The 17,150-nt window shown below is 39.5% G+C and overlaps 1 protein-coding gene and 1 non-coding gene across 4 annotated transcripts; both read left to right on the forward strand.

The window, feature by feature from the left end:
- Positions 1-4,544: 4,544 nt before the first annotated feature.
- TRNAA-AGC (transfer RNA alanine (anticodon AGC)) lies at positions 4,545-4,617 on the forward strand. Its single transcript has one exon. It is a non-coding gene; the product is annotated as a tRNA-Ala (tRNA).
- A 114-nt stretch (positions 4,618-4,731) lies between these two features.
- LOC147894685 (uncharacterized) lies at positions 4,732-8,281 on the forward strand. 3 transcript variants are annotated; one of them, XM_087384882.1, is made up of 4 exons: positions 4,732-5,027; positions 5,156-5,281; positions 7,276-7,499; positions 8,050-8,281. In XM_087384882.1, the coding sequence occupies exons 2-4, from the start codon at positions 5,177-5,179 to the stop codon at positions 8,108-8,110; spliced, it is 390 nt and encodes a 129-aa protein (XP_087241008.1). In that variant the 5' UTR covers positions 4,732-5,027; positions 5,156-5,176; the 3' UTR covers positions 8,111-8,281. The 3 variants fall into 3 exon arrangements, with proteins under 3 accessions (XP_087241008.1, XP_087241006.1, XP_087241007.1); XM_087384880.1 differs by having other exon boundaries at positions 7,276-8,281; XM_087384881.1 differs by having other exon boundaries at positions 4,732-4,956; positions 7,276-8,281.
- Positions 8,282-17,150: the final 8,869 nt, after the last annotated feature.

Consider the following 17,150-nt stretch of genomic DNA (forward strand, 5'->3'; position numbering starts at 1 on the left):
AGGACTCAGGATTGGGAAGGGTAATGGCAAATGTATGAACTGCCCCTCTTCCAATGAAGATATTTTTCATCTCTTTGTGGCTTGTCCTATGGCCACATAGGTTTGGAAAATAGTCCAACTGGAGACAGGAAGGCCATTTTATTTGGAGACTCTATAAGGACAAAGTAGGACACTTGGTCACCCCTGAGAGCACATGCACTTTGGTTCATATGGGTAATCAAGAATAATCTTCAGTTTAATCAAGTTATATTGCAAGCTGACATACTGTTTGTTAACTGGTTGAACAGGACCAGAAGAAAATCATAGAAATGATACATAGTTTCAAAGCAGAGGCTGCCCTCTTCAATGTTAACTTATAAGAACACACTCAAAGCTGCTTTGGGATTGATAATTCTATACCCTTTGAAGTCCCTACTGAGATCACTAAGTTTCTTGAATAGGTACCCTCCACAATAGCCAAAAAGGAACCAGACTCACCTTGTGAGGCCCAGGCAGATGACATGATAGCTCTGGGGCCTCATAGAGTTTCAATTACTCTGACTACTTCAATGATGACAATACAGATGACATTAATGACTCCTATGTCCCTCTCTTTTGACTCTGTTGCTACTGTTTTTTACTTCAAGAATATTTCTCAAAAATGTTTTGATGATGAAACTCTCCCCATGGGGGCTGGTTGTTCTTTACCAAAGAACATGTAAATATTTATGATGATGATGATGATGATGATGATATTCTAATATAACACAAACTTTTCTGGCAAAAAAAAAAAGAAGCTTTTAGGTTCTGTAAATTTGTGCATGTTTCAAGAAAAGATAATCAAAAGGCTGATGGGTTAGCTACAAGAAACTTGCCTTCTTTCAAAAAGGCTACTCTTTCGTTGATAGATATAGGGTGGTCAGAACTCCAACAGGTCCAACATTAATTTGGATACATGGCACTTTCGTCATGGATTGAACCCTCAATAGAAGCAGAGGATGGTAAGGAAAGATCATCCTTTACACAATTCTAGGTGATGTTCTCTACAAGCCTGGCTTTCCTCATTGCTCCATTGCCACTCTTTCCTACCTCTCTACCCAACCAAGCCCATGACATCCTCCCACGCCTCTTTCTCCTTTGGTGCACCCCCCCTAATCATCATGTTCATTTTAACGATGCCTTCATCCTTTGGCTTGCCAATAGAGCCAAACCACTCTCCCACAAGGTTTCTCTCAATCTTACCACCACCATTGACCACCTCCTTTGGACCTATCTTTCAACTCAACTCAAATCTAGAGCAATGCACCATCCAACACAAGGACATGGTGAGAAAAGACACTCTGAGAATCTAGTCTCGATAGAAAGCTTTGCTTGCCTTTATGGAAGAGCTTTGCGAGCCCAATGATATCCTTCGACATGGGAAATGTCTTAAAGGAGTTGCGTAGCGCTCCAAATGCTCCCCAAGCATGGAAAAAAATTTAGTGTAACAAGATTTGGAAGTGGAAGCAACGTATGACTGTGGGCTCTATGCTTCTACAGAATCTAGAAGAGAGGGCATTGAGGCATTGGGCCTTGTGCTACTAGGCCAACAATTGCTCCAGAAGAAAGGGTGTGGGACTTGAGACATTTGTTTTGGATTTGGGCTTCAAGACAATTGTTCTTGCTTTAGGCTCTAGCTCCAACACAATAGTAAGACATTTGTTAAAAAAAGGGGCGGCACTCAGCACATCTAACATTATTTTCTCTTTACACAAGGAGCCAAGGCAAGCCAGTGAATTTGCTCGATGTTTTGAAGCATTAAATAGACTTCAAGTAGTTTGGTGGCATTTTTTGAGAAAAGAAAAAGGCCTTGAGCTCGTAAAAGGCAGACATCTAAGAGGTTCTCAAAGCACTGTACGTACAAGCCTACACCTCAGTCTTCTATTGGAGTTGGGAATTTGCGATAATCAAAGTTGTGACCTTCTCAGAAAGCAGTGAAAGTTTTGGTAGCTTGTGAACAATCTACATGCAAATACGGATGATCTTTTGGAAGGGCTTTGACAGGCTTTTGAAAACCCACTAGTGTTGCCTTACTTCAGTCTTGTAGCAATGAAGCTATTTAGTATGAAATAAAGCTGTTGGGATTTTAACAGTGCATGTATGTCATTTTTCCCCCTAGAAGAGGTGGGTGTTTCAAAAAAGGTAAATCTATCTTCCCTCTCTTGTTCTTCCTCCGTGCCCCTTCTCTCAAAGCTCCTTCCCCTTTATGGCTCCTCATATCCCCTTCTTGTTGTCCGCTTTGCCACCTTCTTTAGTCTGACTACCCATCTCACTTGAAAACTTGTGGTAGCATAGGAGTGATGCACAAAGGCTAAGAAATGCATACAGAGATAGCCAAGAATGGGCTAGAAAGTGATCACTTGTTCGCAACACTTAAGTGGATATGTATGCCAAACAAAAGCACAAGTAAGTACTAGTTCAAGACCTGATCTCATGGAATGCACTGATTGTAGGATATGCTGAGCAAGGGCTTGGTAAGGAAGTGTAAGTTGTCTCAAATAGATGCAATTGGAGGGTCTCTCTTCAGATGCTACCAAACTTGTTTGCAACTTAAATGCTTGTGGCAGCATAAGAGCCATTAAAAAGGGCAGGGAAACGAATGTCAAGATAACCCGATAGGGGCTGGAAATGGATCTTTTTTGTTCAATGCCTTAGTGCATATGTGTGCCAAATGTAGATTTGTTGCCAAAGCATGGGAAGTGTTTTTAGTTCCAAATGGGGTCTCATGAACTATACTCATCACAAGATATCCCTAGCATGGAGAATAGAAATTTTGTTTCCTTATGCTTGAGAGAGTAAGAGAAGAAAGGATAAAGCCAAATGAGGTCACATTATCTACTACTCATATTGTGTGCAGTCATACGGCTCTAGTGGATAAGGGCCAATATTACTTTTAGGCCTAGACCATGGGATCACTTTAACTGTTGAGTGCCACATTGTCATGATGGATCTCCTTTGGCCGTGGGCTACTATTCTTACTGAATGTAGTCATATGGATCTAGTGGGGATAAGAACCAATATTACTTTTAGGCCTAGACTATGGGATCACTTCAACTATCGAATGCCACATTGTCATGATGGATATCCTTGGGCAATGCATTATGATCAGACAAGGAAATAGAGATGGTAAAGAAGATGGCTTTCTGTTCAAATCTTATAGTGAAATACAGTGTTGGATGCCTATCGAAATTGGGGTAATGTTGAACTTGGAAGAATGGCCTTTGAGCATATAGTGCAAATTGGATGGTAAGGATGCAATGAAAATTTGAGCATGCACATCTATTCTGATCTAATTGCTTCTAGGAAAAAAATGTTTCATTTTTGTTGTCATCATTTTGAATTTGGAAGGATCTTCATTGTGTTTAAGTTTCTATGCTTGCCATTTCTATGCTTCGTTGTGTAGCATAGCTACTCATATTACAGAGTCTTATGGTATGAGGCCCTATGTTCCCTCTCATTTGTCAATCACAATTTCACCATTTATCTTCTACCAAGATAATTTCTTTTGATTGATTGGTTCTGTGTTTGTGTAGACCATTGAGGAGAGACTCTTTATCAGTGTGGTGATTGGTTGGTAGCCCAAAATGAAATTATAATAGAGGTGAAAATACAATAGCTTTTCTTTCTCTTCTTAATCTTTCAACTTGTGGCACATTCTCGCCCTCAACATTGCTATCGATCACTTGATTATGTTTCTTTTTTGCTTTTTTTATTTGGTTATGTTTGACATAGTCTCATATTTCTACATAACATGTCAATATCTCAACTTTTTGTTCCTTGATAATAGATGGCTATTAGACATTGACGTAGTGCCGTATTTGGCCTTTCGAAATAATAAGTTGATCGTTTGATTTGTCATATAATATGAGTCATTTTTTGGGCCATACATGTGTGTATGGTGCTTATCTTTCTACATTGGGTTGTATCACTTGGTTATAAGTGCAATTAGATAAGTAAGTCTTTATTTTGACATTTGGTTGTAATACTCAACTTAGAGAAGGAAGTGAGGAAGAAGTATATGAGGGATATCGAGAAGAGGAACATTGTAGTAAGAAAAAGAAGGCATCTAGAAGGCATTTATCAACAATGATGAATTTGCATCCTAGATTAGAGAACAAATTTCCTTCCAAGGACCGCATAATAATTGCAAAGGAAAATTTATATTTAAAAAATAGATACAAGTAGCAATTTTATAGTAGTATGATCCTTGATGATGAATGGAATAACAAAAAGTCTTGCAAACAAACATGATAACTGATTTATTGGTGTCTTTAGGTACCCAAAAGTTCTAAGGGACAAATACAATGAAAACTTCACTACACAAAGTCTTGGTGACAAGTTCTATAAAATCATCTTACTACTTATATGTTGTCTTTGAAGAATGAGAAGCATTATTGAGAATGCACCATAGCATAATTTTAATCATCATCTTTAAGAACATTACTAAGAAAAATGTGCTTGACACATAAGACTTTTAGACTTTAAGATTTTTTTTTTTTTTTTTCCGGTGAAAGCGATCAATGTAGGGGGATGTAGCTCAGATGGTAGAGCGCTCGCTTAGCATGCGAGAGGTACGGGGATCGATACCCCGCATCTCCAGTTAAGGTTATCATTTTGGATAACTTTTTCACACTCAACGAACTAGAGGCTAAGCTCGTTACTCCAGGCTGAGTGGATAGATGACTGCTGCTATGATTAGTTACCTCTTTTCTCTAGAGAATGGTTGGCAAATTCTTCTTCCGATCGGTGCACTAAATCTATCTCAAAGTGGCTCGAAAACGCGTCTCAGGGGTTGAAAAGGATTCTGCTATTCGTTTGCGAGCACTTCTAACGAATCATGAAAGATAACGTTAGGCCCAGCACGACACCTGTGTGTCGTGAGGCCATAAACCGTTTGGCGATTGAGTTCATTGCCTCAGTGGTCTAACGAGGACAACGGTAGGCCTAGCTACCTCTGAGTCCGTCAACAATTTGGCCATTCTTTTTGTGGGTCTTTAGCCTGCCGGGAGGTATTGTGTCGCTGCTACACTGATGGTTACATTGCTCTTTTGATATCTCTCCTAGTCATCTCTTTTGGCTGATAGCTACCGATTGGCCAGCTTTTTGGCTAACCAGCATCTTTGTTCTTTGGTGGCAGAGCTGGACATCGGTGTGGGGCATGTGTGTAAGTTCAAGTCCCAGAATCCCTGGCAGTCCCTGCTTCTCTATTTCCGATTTGCTTACGGCTACTCGTGAAAATTCACGCTCAAGGGACATGGAAGCGGTATATCTCCTCCTATCTGCTTCACCCAGACTTTGGAGCTCCTTTACGAGCCTCATTTTCTTTGTGACCCTACATCTCTCTCTCTCTCTCTCTCTCTGCTTGCCATATTTGAGCTATTCATAGTCCTCAGTAATAGTGTGGAGTTTACGTTCTTTTGCTGATTGTTTAAATTTGTAACGCTGTCAATCTTGGAGAGACGCTGCCATCGAATTCCTGTTCCATTAAGCAAGCAAGTTCTTCTTTAAGTTTCAGTAAAATCTCTTTGGAGAACTTGCAGAAGTAGGAAGGATAGATGGTTTGCTCATCAACGTTGTGTCTTCGACAAGCAAGTTTCCAGTTCTTCTTTAAGTTTCAGTAAAACAAGGTGCTAAGTTGCTTTAGGGAACTTGTACGCGTAGGAAGGATAGATGGTTTGCTCGTCAAGGTAGTATCTTCAACAAAGAAGTGTGTTCTTAGTTAGATTGGAGATAATACAAAAGCTAAGAATTAGTTTTTTCAAAGGATTAAAATGCTTATATTCTAGCGATTTCATTGGAAGATGGACTTCTTTCACATAGAACAACTTTCATTCTAAAAGGGATCTCAGGTGGGACAACTCCAAATTTGATAAAGCTTAAATTCTTGCCAACAAACCATAAATTAGAGGACAATCCTCCTTTAAATGTCATGTCTTTTCGCACATGAATCTTTGAAACATTTATGTACACATGGTCCCAATGCCTTTGTGGATCCTACATCATTGGTTCTTGCTTCAATGGATGCACCATCCCACTATTTGTCCTTGGATTAGGTGTAAGTAACTTTGGATGACGCAAAGGTATGGATAGCTGAGTATTTATTTGGTGATTGGATAGTTGAGTATTTATTTTATGATTGACCATAATGAGAAAGAATTAATGGCAAACTTATGGCTTGAAAATTTAAGAAATGATAAAGCTCTTGAGAGCATAGAAATAGTGAGCATAATCATCTTGTAAAGGAGATGTTGAACTAGTTTCTCGAGCATAATAGGAGGGGTACTCCATAAACATGGATACAATGAGGGGTACTCCATAAAGATGGATGCAATTATTTGAATCATTCCAAACCGGATCACACCAATGATGAACGGAATGGTTCTGATCATGAAGAAGGGTTTGTTTGTGATCAAGTTAATGCTATAGCACCTCAGATTCAATTCGTAAGTAGTTTTGACGATACAGAAAAAACTAGTGTCCCAGTATCATATCCGATGCAATTATTTCATAAGCAATTGGAGCAGCAAGAAGATGATTTATTAGATCCAAAACAACATCAGGATGACATTTCTTGTGTTCAAGAAGATCCGGAAGTGGTTTGCTTTCCAAAAGAAGATCCGTTTTCAGAATCATATGATGAATGTGCATGCTTTGCATTTGCGCCAGTTTTTGCTATTGATGTGATGAGGAAGCAACAGAAGGTCAATCCAAATGCAGATTTTGAGGAACCAAAATTCAGAGGTCCATTCAACAAAGAAGGTTTATATTTCTAAACCAAATCAAAGTGATAAAGCCAACGATTTTCTTGATATTTTTGCACTATCTGTTGTGGATTATGGGAAGCTTGCTTTTTTCATGTGTGATGATGATGTGGATCTTGAGGAATATTCATGTGTGAGCATTTTTCCTAATATGGATGAACAAATGGATCAACAAACACAGATGGAAATGAATCAAAGTTTTGATGCCAATGTTGATGATAATATTTTTAGAACCTTATGATGTTAATGTTCAAGTTGATAAGCATATGAATGAATAGGATGTCGTTATTGAGAAATTTTTATTGTCAATTAAAAATGATGCAACACATGATCGGCTGAATGCTTTCCATGTCAATGCTGAAAATAGGAGCAAATCACATTTATACCACCAAACATGGCTGAAATGTCAAAAGAAATGCAAACAAAGGTGAATCCAGAAACTCAAAATGTGGAAAATGATGATTCTTTTATGAAGACTGATTTTGTAGCCTTGCAGGACACAATTTCTGTAAATTTCCAGCAAGAAATGAAGGCTGAAAATGATCTGATACATTCCACGGCAAATTTTTCCAATTTCAGTCCGGATACACCGGAAACATTTTACGACACTTCTTCTGAGGTTGATGATGATGACAGTATTCTATTTGATACACATGCTCACATACGTGAAGATATTGATGATTCTAAAGTGCAAATCCATTCCAATTTTCATTCTGGAAGGTTTGGCCAGGTTTTCAATTCCAACATAATTTTGGATTTTCGTATCAATTCAGATTCAATTTCAGCAACAACAATCTTACATAAATATGAAGAATATGCTTCCAATGTGTGCCATCATGATGGGATGGAGTGGATGAAAATTGAGGGTGAAAAGAAGAACCGAGAGAGCCAAAAGAGCCCAAAAGAGTTCTCAAACAGTCCCGACATCTACCCGGATGTTTTCCCATGCTGGGCATGTATTCAAAACATAAATATACAACAAAACAGTAACCAGGAAGTTATAGGACATCATACATAAACAGGAAAACAGCAAACAGGGAATCCGGTGCCAGTAACAGCAGCCAGTTTAAAAGAAGTAACAGTAAACTCAAATTTTGTTGTTACCACAGTGAATTTTGATCATAGTTATGCATTTACAACTCAGGAAAATAATTTTCAGAATCCATTTTTCATTACAGAGTAAAGAAGAAAAAGTACATTTTTCAAGCTGAAAATCATTTCAGCTATGTTCTAAAATTTTTGCTCACCATATTTCAAGTTCTTTGCATAGTTTTGATGCAGAAAAATTTCAGCAAAACAGATTTCAAGAAAGAAGCTCTTTGAAGATCTGAACTCCATGATCCGTATCTTTATGATACACTTTCTGCTTACATTTCGAAAGTGGCAATGTGATGCCTCTTTCATGTCTATTGCATGCCAATGGAGTCAAAACATAATCATTCATTTATGGTTCTATATTTTCATGTTGTATAATCATGATTGGATGACATTATACTTTATGGATTCCCGGCCTTGGCATGTTGCCCTAGCCCTAAAATGGTAGCATTGTATTTACACTCACATAATGATGGTAGGCACTATAGCTTAGTTTTACTTTACTACATAATAATTTCTTTCTCTTGGTTTTAAGTAGACAACTATGTATGGGGGTAGTTTGAACCTTGATAATGCACCAAGCTCTTCACTCTATTAACTGCATGGTCTTGGAGTGATGAGATGTTGCATCATGAAGAGAGTCTACTCATTTTCATTAGGTTGAACTTAAAAATAATAAGTGGGTTCAGGTCTAGAATTTTTTCCAAAATTCCTATCCATCGGGTGTGCCAGTGTTAGGCCGTATTCACAATATGTAAATACACACCTGGGAATATGCATTAAAGTATGTGCACTCACTCTAAGGTTGAGAGTGGTCACTCTTAAAGTCTATTTACACCTGAGATGTGAAGGGGTGTGGACTTTGTGGTCACAACTCCTCACCTACCTTCTTCATCATGTAGTGGATTCATTCTTGTCTCTCACATATCTTGGAATGATTGAATGACATGAAGAGAGTGCATTACATTTTTCAACCTATGCATTTCTTGTAAAATGAATGTGTCTCTCTCTCTTCATCTTCATTTCTTAAGGTGTTTTCCAAGTCTTAACACAATCCTTTAACAAGAATCATTTCCATAACCATGGTGCTACATGTCTATTTAAAACATTATGTTGCATATGTGCAAGGCTTATGCTTTTTTGGAAGTATGCTAAATGTCCCTTCTATATTTTGGCACACTTGTAAAATCTAACATCAAGAAGTATGGTAAGCGACTCATAGATAGGGTATTTCTCCAAAAAATACCACAAGTTCTTTCAAAAAACATGCTTCCTATCCAAAAGAGTGAGATGGCTTGTCTCAATAGGCATGATCCCTCCATCCATCTTGAGACCACAGACTTTAAGTTAGGAAAACACAAACCGAAGCATCGTCTTAGGTTGTGATAACGCTTTGAGCTCCATATGTATGTATACATCAAATCCTAGAGCTACCCAACACACGAATGTGTCTGCATCCTCTAGAACAAGGACATCACATCAACATCAAGCCTTGTGCTAGAGTCTCATACTTGCTGCATATAAAGATGCCATCAAAGCTAGAATAACTCATTTTTATGGTTGTGCTAATAAACTAGTATACCATTCTTGTCAAAACAGGAGCGTCGTGTTTAATGTGAATGCTCTCACGGATGCAATTAGGTGTAGGGGGAGGCAACGTGATCCTATCGTCTCAATTTGGATGGATGAACCCTAGCTTGGTTGCATAAACCCAACACTCGTTTTGTTGATCTAAATACAATCTACATGCTTACATAGTACTCACCTTCAGATAGAATTTGAAAGGCCCTTTTACATACATGACTAATGCAAATTCTTTGAGACCTATATAACCACGACGTGTTTGAGCGTTGCATTTTTTTCATAAACTCATGTCTCTCTCTCTCTCTCTCTCTCTTGCCACTATCCCATAGTCATCCCCTCTGGGCTAGTCACTTAGGTAGGTGCAACATCTCGTGAAACTCCTAATGCATCTATGAGAGCATCAAAAGATGGGTTACTAGCCTCTATCTTTCTGTCACCCATTTTCGTGTCTATTTTACCTTTCAAGTGGACTACATTCTCTTCTGTATCTAGAAGCACTTTCGCTCTCCTCATGTATTATGCTACCCAACAAACGTGCAGTTGCGCTCATCAATAAACATATATACAAGTACATGTCTTTTGAGCTTATTCGATGACCTCGTTTGCAAATGATCGAGGAAGACTACATGCAAATAAATAAAATAAAGCAAGAAAACTAGGCTTAGCTCGTCCGTGTTCTCATATTCAATGCTACCTAAAATAGATACAGGTTGATTAGTGAATTTATGCACATGTTCACATCTTCTAGGCTTATTTGATGACCTTGCCTATAAATTATTGTGATGAAGACTACATCCAAAGAAGAATATGTCCAATTTCAAACAAAGATTTTAAGCCTTTGTGCAAAAACATATATAAATCCGTGTCAAAACATATATGTAATGACAAAGTATAGCCAAAACAAATACAGAGCAATGTTAAATCATTGAGAAATTAGACACAAAGCACATACAAACCAGTTCCAAAGCACTTGCAAAGTAGTCACAAGCACATACAAACCAATTATAATGTAGTAGCATGTGGCAAAGCAAAAAGGAAATAGTGATAAAGAAGTCAAATGCAGATTCACAATAGCCATTGACCATAAAGTAGTCATGCAGTGACAAAGTTTTGCTAAAACACATACAAAGCACTGCCAAAGTAGTCACAAAGCAAATCTATAGCACTTGTAAAGCACATGCAAAGTAGTCAAAGTAGCCATTGAGTGTAAATTAATCATGCAATGTAGTGCCACAACACATACAAAGCAATGCCAAAGCATTGAAAAAATCACACCACAAACCACATGCAAAGCAACCACAAAGCACATACAAAGTAGTCACAATTAAGTGGCATGTGACAAAGCAGCTAGAAGTAGTGACAAAGCAAGTAGAAGCAATGATAAAGTAGTCAAATGCAAAGACAAAGTAGCCATTGATTATAAACTAGTCATGCATTGATAATGCAGTCATAAAGCACTTCCAAAGCAATGCCAAAGTACATACAAAGCACTATCAAAATAGCCATTGATCATAAAGTAGTCATGCACTCACAAAGGAGTCACAAAACACATGTGAAGTACTTACAAAGAACATGAAAAGAACTCACAATGTAGTGGCATGTGCCAAAGAAAATAAAAAACACTGATGATAAAGTAGTCAAAGTAGCCATTAAGCATAAAATACTCATGTAGTGACAAAGGAGTGCATAACATATACAAAGAAATCCCGAGGCACATATAAAACACTATTACGAGAATTGGAATTAGCCCATTAATTTAATCCGTCAGTATTTAGTTTAGTGAGATCCAACATTTTTGTCACACAGTTGATGCATGTGTGCTCGCTATTTTGTAGTGATGCATGTGTGCTCCTACATGGTTGGATATACGGCTGCGGTTGTATGAGTGTGTAGCATTGTGCGCACCACTTACGCGATGACGGTATGTGTAGCATGTGTGCACCATCCGTACAATTTTATTCATGTATAGCATCAGGTGCACCATGAGATGGTATGTGTCGCATGTGTGCACCATTCATCTGTGATTTATTGATTTCGCGTTGCTATAATACTAAAAGGTTGATTGATTGTGGTGATTAATTCCAAGGTTATCTTATGCTTGAAATATTTCATTACTATTGATTGTGTGAATCCAGGGGAAGAGTAATTGATCAGGTGATGGCATATGGCAAGCATGATCCTCCATATTTTGGGCGCGTAGGCATAACTCGAGTGATGCGAGGATGAATAAGGCTTATGCCTAATTTTTTATATTACAAAAGCTTATGTATATATTTGAATTTTGGAATATTAGTGGCTTGGCTAAGTGAATAAACTAAAGCTAGAAAAAGCTAGCTATTTTAGAAGGTGGATGGGCCTTTTGTAAAAGGGTGCATGGAGGAAAGCACAGAGGCTTTTGTATGATTTTTGCTCGGAAGCTTTTTGGAGGAATATACATAAATACATATGAGGTGGAAGGAGAGCACCACTCCTATGGGGGGAGATTGTACCCAGCACGCTTGTTCTGTCTCTTCCGCTTGTGAGTTTTGAGAGTTTGTGCGTATTTTCAAAGAGTGTTGCTGTGTTTTTCAAAAATTTGCAGGTTTCGCAAGCTTTTGCCGTCACAAACACATACAAAAAGCACATGCAAAGTAGACATATATAACATCATAGTAGTAAGAAGGAATTAACAAAGTAGTCAAATGTTTATTGGTTATAGTTCTTGAAACCTCATCACTAGTCAATTTTAACAAAGTAGTGTCAATGTAGTGACAAGTCACAAAGTAGAGAAGAAGTAGTGATAAAGTAGCTACATGCAAGGTTAAAGCAGTCATAGAGCACAAACTTAGGTATCATAAAAATTCCCCTCAAGGGGTCCACTTGGGAAAATGTAAGTATATCACGAGAGTTCAAAATGAGAGGTATTTTAATTCTTAAAATTTATTGAAATATATTTATAGTAGGGGTAATTTTATACACATTTTTAAAATTAATAGGTAGGGTGTGTTTATTCTCATATCTAAATTTAAAGTTATTTTTTAAATATTTTCTCATCTAGGATGATGTCTAAGAGCAGTCACAATTTGTTGATGGGGTAGCTCAAAGTTTTAACATGCTGATTAGCACTCAATCACTTCACTACACACCCTCTATGAGTCTCTACTTAACCATTTGATATAACATAGAATAGGGAGAAATAAGAGGTGTGTGTGTGTGTGTAAAAGAGAGAGAGAGAGAGAGATTTGAGCACACGCACACATGTGCACGTGTATGTATATATATAAATAAAAATTAAAGAAAAACAACAAATCCTAATTTAAAAGCACAAAGCCCTAATTAAAAACATACATACATACATATATGTATACATATATCGATTGAGGACCTCATCCCAAATGGGAAAAAAAAAAACTAAAATCCCAAAAAAAATCCCCACACCACCTAACAATTTAGGATGTTTGAGGGCATTCCAAGGAATGTAATGGATGTGTTTCTTTCCATTGTCTTCTACTAATTTGCAAGGATGCTGTAGGCATCCTTGAGTAAGCTAAACCTATTCTCTTTGCCATGCCCAACAATCCAAGCCACTTCCTTAATGTGTTTTGACATAGATCTGGAGGAAGGTGCATTCGTGTGAGTAGTGTCTAGCGGCTTTCTTGGAGGGGGATTTTCCTATGGAAATCTTTTTCTATGATTTACTTCACACATCTCCACATCTGGAAGTAGTTTCTCGGGGTGTGGTCTCCTTTGGTTCCTTCTAAACCTTTTCCATAGCCTTGTTCCCTGACAACAGGACTTGAACTCTATGATTAAAATGCAATAGAGCTCGGTGGATTGGAAGATGAGACCAATGTCGACTTGCCTTTATGACCCACTTTTCTCCACAATTCAGCTAAAGGTTGGGCCTAGATGACTCTGCTCCCCCCATAGCACCTTCTGTCTCCTGAGATGGAGTCTTTGGTTAAGATTCTTGCTCACCAGCTTTGGGTATAGTGGATGTACCCATCTCCATGGAACCTGGGGCCTAGTTACCCTTTTCATCAACTAGCAGCTTTGTGTTGGCAACTCTACATGGATAGTTGTGAGCAAAATGTAATGTGGTTTGTTGTACAACCTTTCTACCATCAAGTAAGTCGATTTCAATGAAATCCAGGGGATCTTGCCTACTATCCCATAAGATCCAATGCCTTCCTAAGATTGGTCCAAGCTTTCGATGGAGAAAGAACCAGTAACACATGACCTAGAGCCGAAGTGATTCTCTCCACGGAGTTTCGAAAAAACACCGGAAGGTTTGGGAAGTCCACCCAAACTGGACATTTAAGGTATAAGAACTCGTTAATGTGGAAGAAAGGGCTCCAAGGTATGAGAAGAACCTCTGAACGAGTGTAAACAAAAGATCTTTTGATAATCTCATCCCTAAGCTTTTTTGACATGAATCAAAGCAGGAAGAACCCTTTCCCCTGCTATCTAGTAGAGTACCCCAATGATGGAACATCACATTCATATGACAAAAACGCCTCCATTTCTCACATAGATGGAACACGTCTAGTAAATAAGAGGTGTAAACTGTTAGATATGCTCAATGCCCCACCCTCCTGGTAACCACCAATGGTCCAAGGTGCTCAAGTTGTAAGGCCCCCATATGAGGAGAAGCCATGTGTGAGCCCGAGACACTGGATGGATCCTAACTTGCATGTTAGATGAGGTCTATTACAATGAGATCGTTGATGGTAGAAAGGTGATTGTGTGGGAGCCCCTTATTCTTGCTGGGGCCTGGAGGCTAGCTGGCCCCTAGTTGGTGGTCCCAAGGGGGCCCAACTGGGGGCAACGGTATAGGGAATATTTCTTGAATATTCCATGGATGACTAATTGATTCCACCGACTAGGTTGACTGGTCGGCTTCACCGACTAGGTTGGCTAGTCGGTTCCACTGACTACGTTGATCCGACTACCTCCCTCATAGCTATAAAGAGGCGACCTCCCCAATCCATTGTACCAGATCAGATCTTCCAGCAGAGATCTTCCAGCGAGTAGCTCTTCACCTAGTATCTATCTAGATCACCATCTAAGCTCCACTGTGGGGGTGCACGGGTGGATGGAGCCATCATCTATACTACATCAGCATTGAAGGAAAATTTTGTTCATCTCTAGTTTGCTGTGTACTCTCTATTCTTTGTTCAGTTTCTATCCTGCTGCGCCGTGTAATTTAACATGGTATCAGAGCCCAGGCAGCTCTAAGGATCAAAGAATAGAAGAGAGGCGAGGGCTTCAATATCATACGGAGTGATGGCAACATGAAGCGGCTCAACAGGAAGCGGCTCGAGTTCAGCAGTTGCTATTGCACCAACAATCCAGGCATTGGCCTTCACTGAAGGCAAGCTAGATGGTACAAACTACACTCTGTGGAAGTTTAAAATTACTACTATTTTAGATTCATATGAGCTTCTGGAGACAGTACTAAGGACTAACCCAAAACCACAAGGAACCCTCGACCCAGCAAATCTGGGGAGTATGATACCTCCTAATGGCAACCTTCTATGAGCTTGGAAACGTACGAACGCAGATGCTCTGTGTGCCTTGGTTACAAGTACCACTGATAGTGTTTTGACCTTGATTTAGCATACATCTAAGGCAATTGTGGCCTGGAACATATTGAAGAGTCAATATGAGATGCGGAATCAGACAAGGATCCAGAACCTAGAGAATCAGCTCACAGCTGAGAACTTTAATGAAGGAGAGACAGTGGAGGCGTTCATCACCCGAATCAAAAATCTGTGACCAGATGGCTGGTGCTAGGATACAAAAGACTAGCGAAGAGCTAGCTCGACGGTGTCTTTGGATATGTCCACCAAGGTTTGATGGGGATTGGTAACAGCACTTAACACTCAGGTGAGACCCCAACCATTGTCATTTGAGGAGTTCTGTGCTTTACTTATGGAGGAGGAATTGAGGCTTAAAGCTCGAGATGGAGGCAGCAATGGGGATGTTGCATTCTCTGCCACTGCGAAAGGCAAAGGTGGTCCTCCACCAAAGGTGAGTCCTCTACTAGTGGTGACAAAAAGAAGAAGGGTAGCAAGAAGAAGCTTCAAGGAGAATGCTTCTACTGCAAGAAGAAGGGCCATGTGATTGCGGATTGCCGGCTCAAGCAAGCAAATGAAAAGAATGGTACCCTGAAGAAGACAGATAAGGGGAAAGAGACAGCTAACACAGTGGAAGTAGAGTTGGATCTATTTCTGGCCATTGAGGAAGAGTGTTCCTCTCAGTACAAGAAGTGTCAACCACTGATCCATGGGTGTTGGAAAGTGGTTTCTCCCGTCACATGACCTGCAAGAAGGGTCTATATTGTTCCATGCAACCTCTACAGGAACCCATCACCGTGACGGTTGGAAATAACACAAAATGCCCTGTTGAGGTTAGAGGTATGGTTTCGTTTGTTTCTGTAAATGGAGATGTTAAGAAACTATCTAATGTGCTATATGTTCCACAAATCAAGAGAAATTTGCTATCAGTTGCTTCCATAACTGACCTTGACCATGAGGTGAGGTTCAACAAGACAGGAGCAAAAATTATGGATAGTGCTGGCAATCTTGTTGGCGTAGGAGTAAGGAGGAACAACCTATATGAGCTAAGTGCTCTTACAGCCACTGCTAGAGTGGGCACAAGCAGACTTTGGCACGAAAGATTTGGCCACATCGGATTTGCAGTGCTGAAGGAGATGCAGAAGTAAGGTATGGTTGCTCACTTACCTGCAGTAGCAGAAATCAAAGAACCGTGTGAAGCTTGCATGATGGGCAAGCAACAGAGAAAGGCATTCCCGCAAGAAAGCAAGAATAGAGCAAACGCTCCTCTAGAGTTGGTGCATGTTGACTTGTGCGGTAAGATGCCTACACAAGCCTTGGGGGGATCTTCCTATTTTTTATTAATTATCGACGACTATAGTAGGAAGATATGGGTGTACTTTCTTCGCAAAAAGGCTCAAGCTTTTGGTAAATTGAAAGAATGGCTACAGCTTGTTGAAAATGAAACAGGGAGAAAAGTGAAGAAAATCAGATCGGATGGTGGTGGTGAGTTTGTCTCTACAGAGTTTGGAGGATTTTGCAAGAGCAAAGGGATCAAGTGACAAATGACAACACCACATACACCTCAGCAAAATCTGGTTGTTGAACACTGAATATGGACCCCCATGGAGATGGGGAGGTGTATGTTGAAAGGTGCTGGACTGCCAAACCACTTTTGGGCTGAGGCTATCAATACTGCAGTTTACATCCTTAATCGCAGCTATACAAAGGCACTCAAAGGTAAAACACCACATGAGGCTTACAGCGGTAGTAAGAAGCCATCTGTTGCCCACTTCAGAACGTTTGGGTGTGAATGCTATGCGCATGTACTAGACAAAGAGAGAAACAAGCTACAACCAAAAAGCACCAAATGTATCTTCTTAGGCTATTGTGATGAGAAGAAAGTTGTATGACTGAGAGGCAAAGAAGATCATAGCGAGCCGCGATGTGGTGTTTAGGGAGCAGCCACATGCAGTGGAGGCAAAGAAAAGCTCTTCCACTTTATCATCAAGCAAAGATGTAATTCACTATGGACTTATCCCAAGAGCTATAAAGGAGGAGGAAATATCAGATGATAAAGGTATAAGTCAACAACCTGTTGTTACACCATCGAAAAAGCCATTGCCGCGATGGGTAAGGTAGCTCTATGACTATG

The sequence above is a fragment of the Dipteris shenzhenensis genome, chromosome 14, assembly GCF_047967505.1.
Source record: "Dipteris shenzhenensis isolate YYH24624 ecotype China chromosome 14, Dip_SZ_1.0, whole genome shotgun sequence".
Taxonomy (NCBI): domain Eukaryota; kingdom Viridiplantae; phylum Streptophyta; class Polypodiopsida; order Gleicheniales; family Dipteridaceae; genus Dipteris; species Dipteris shenzhenensis.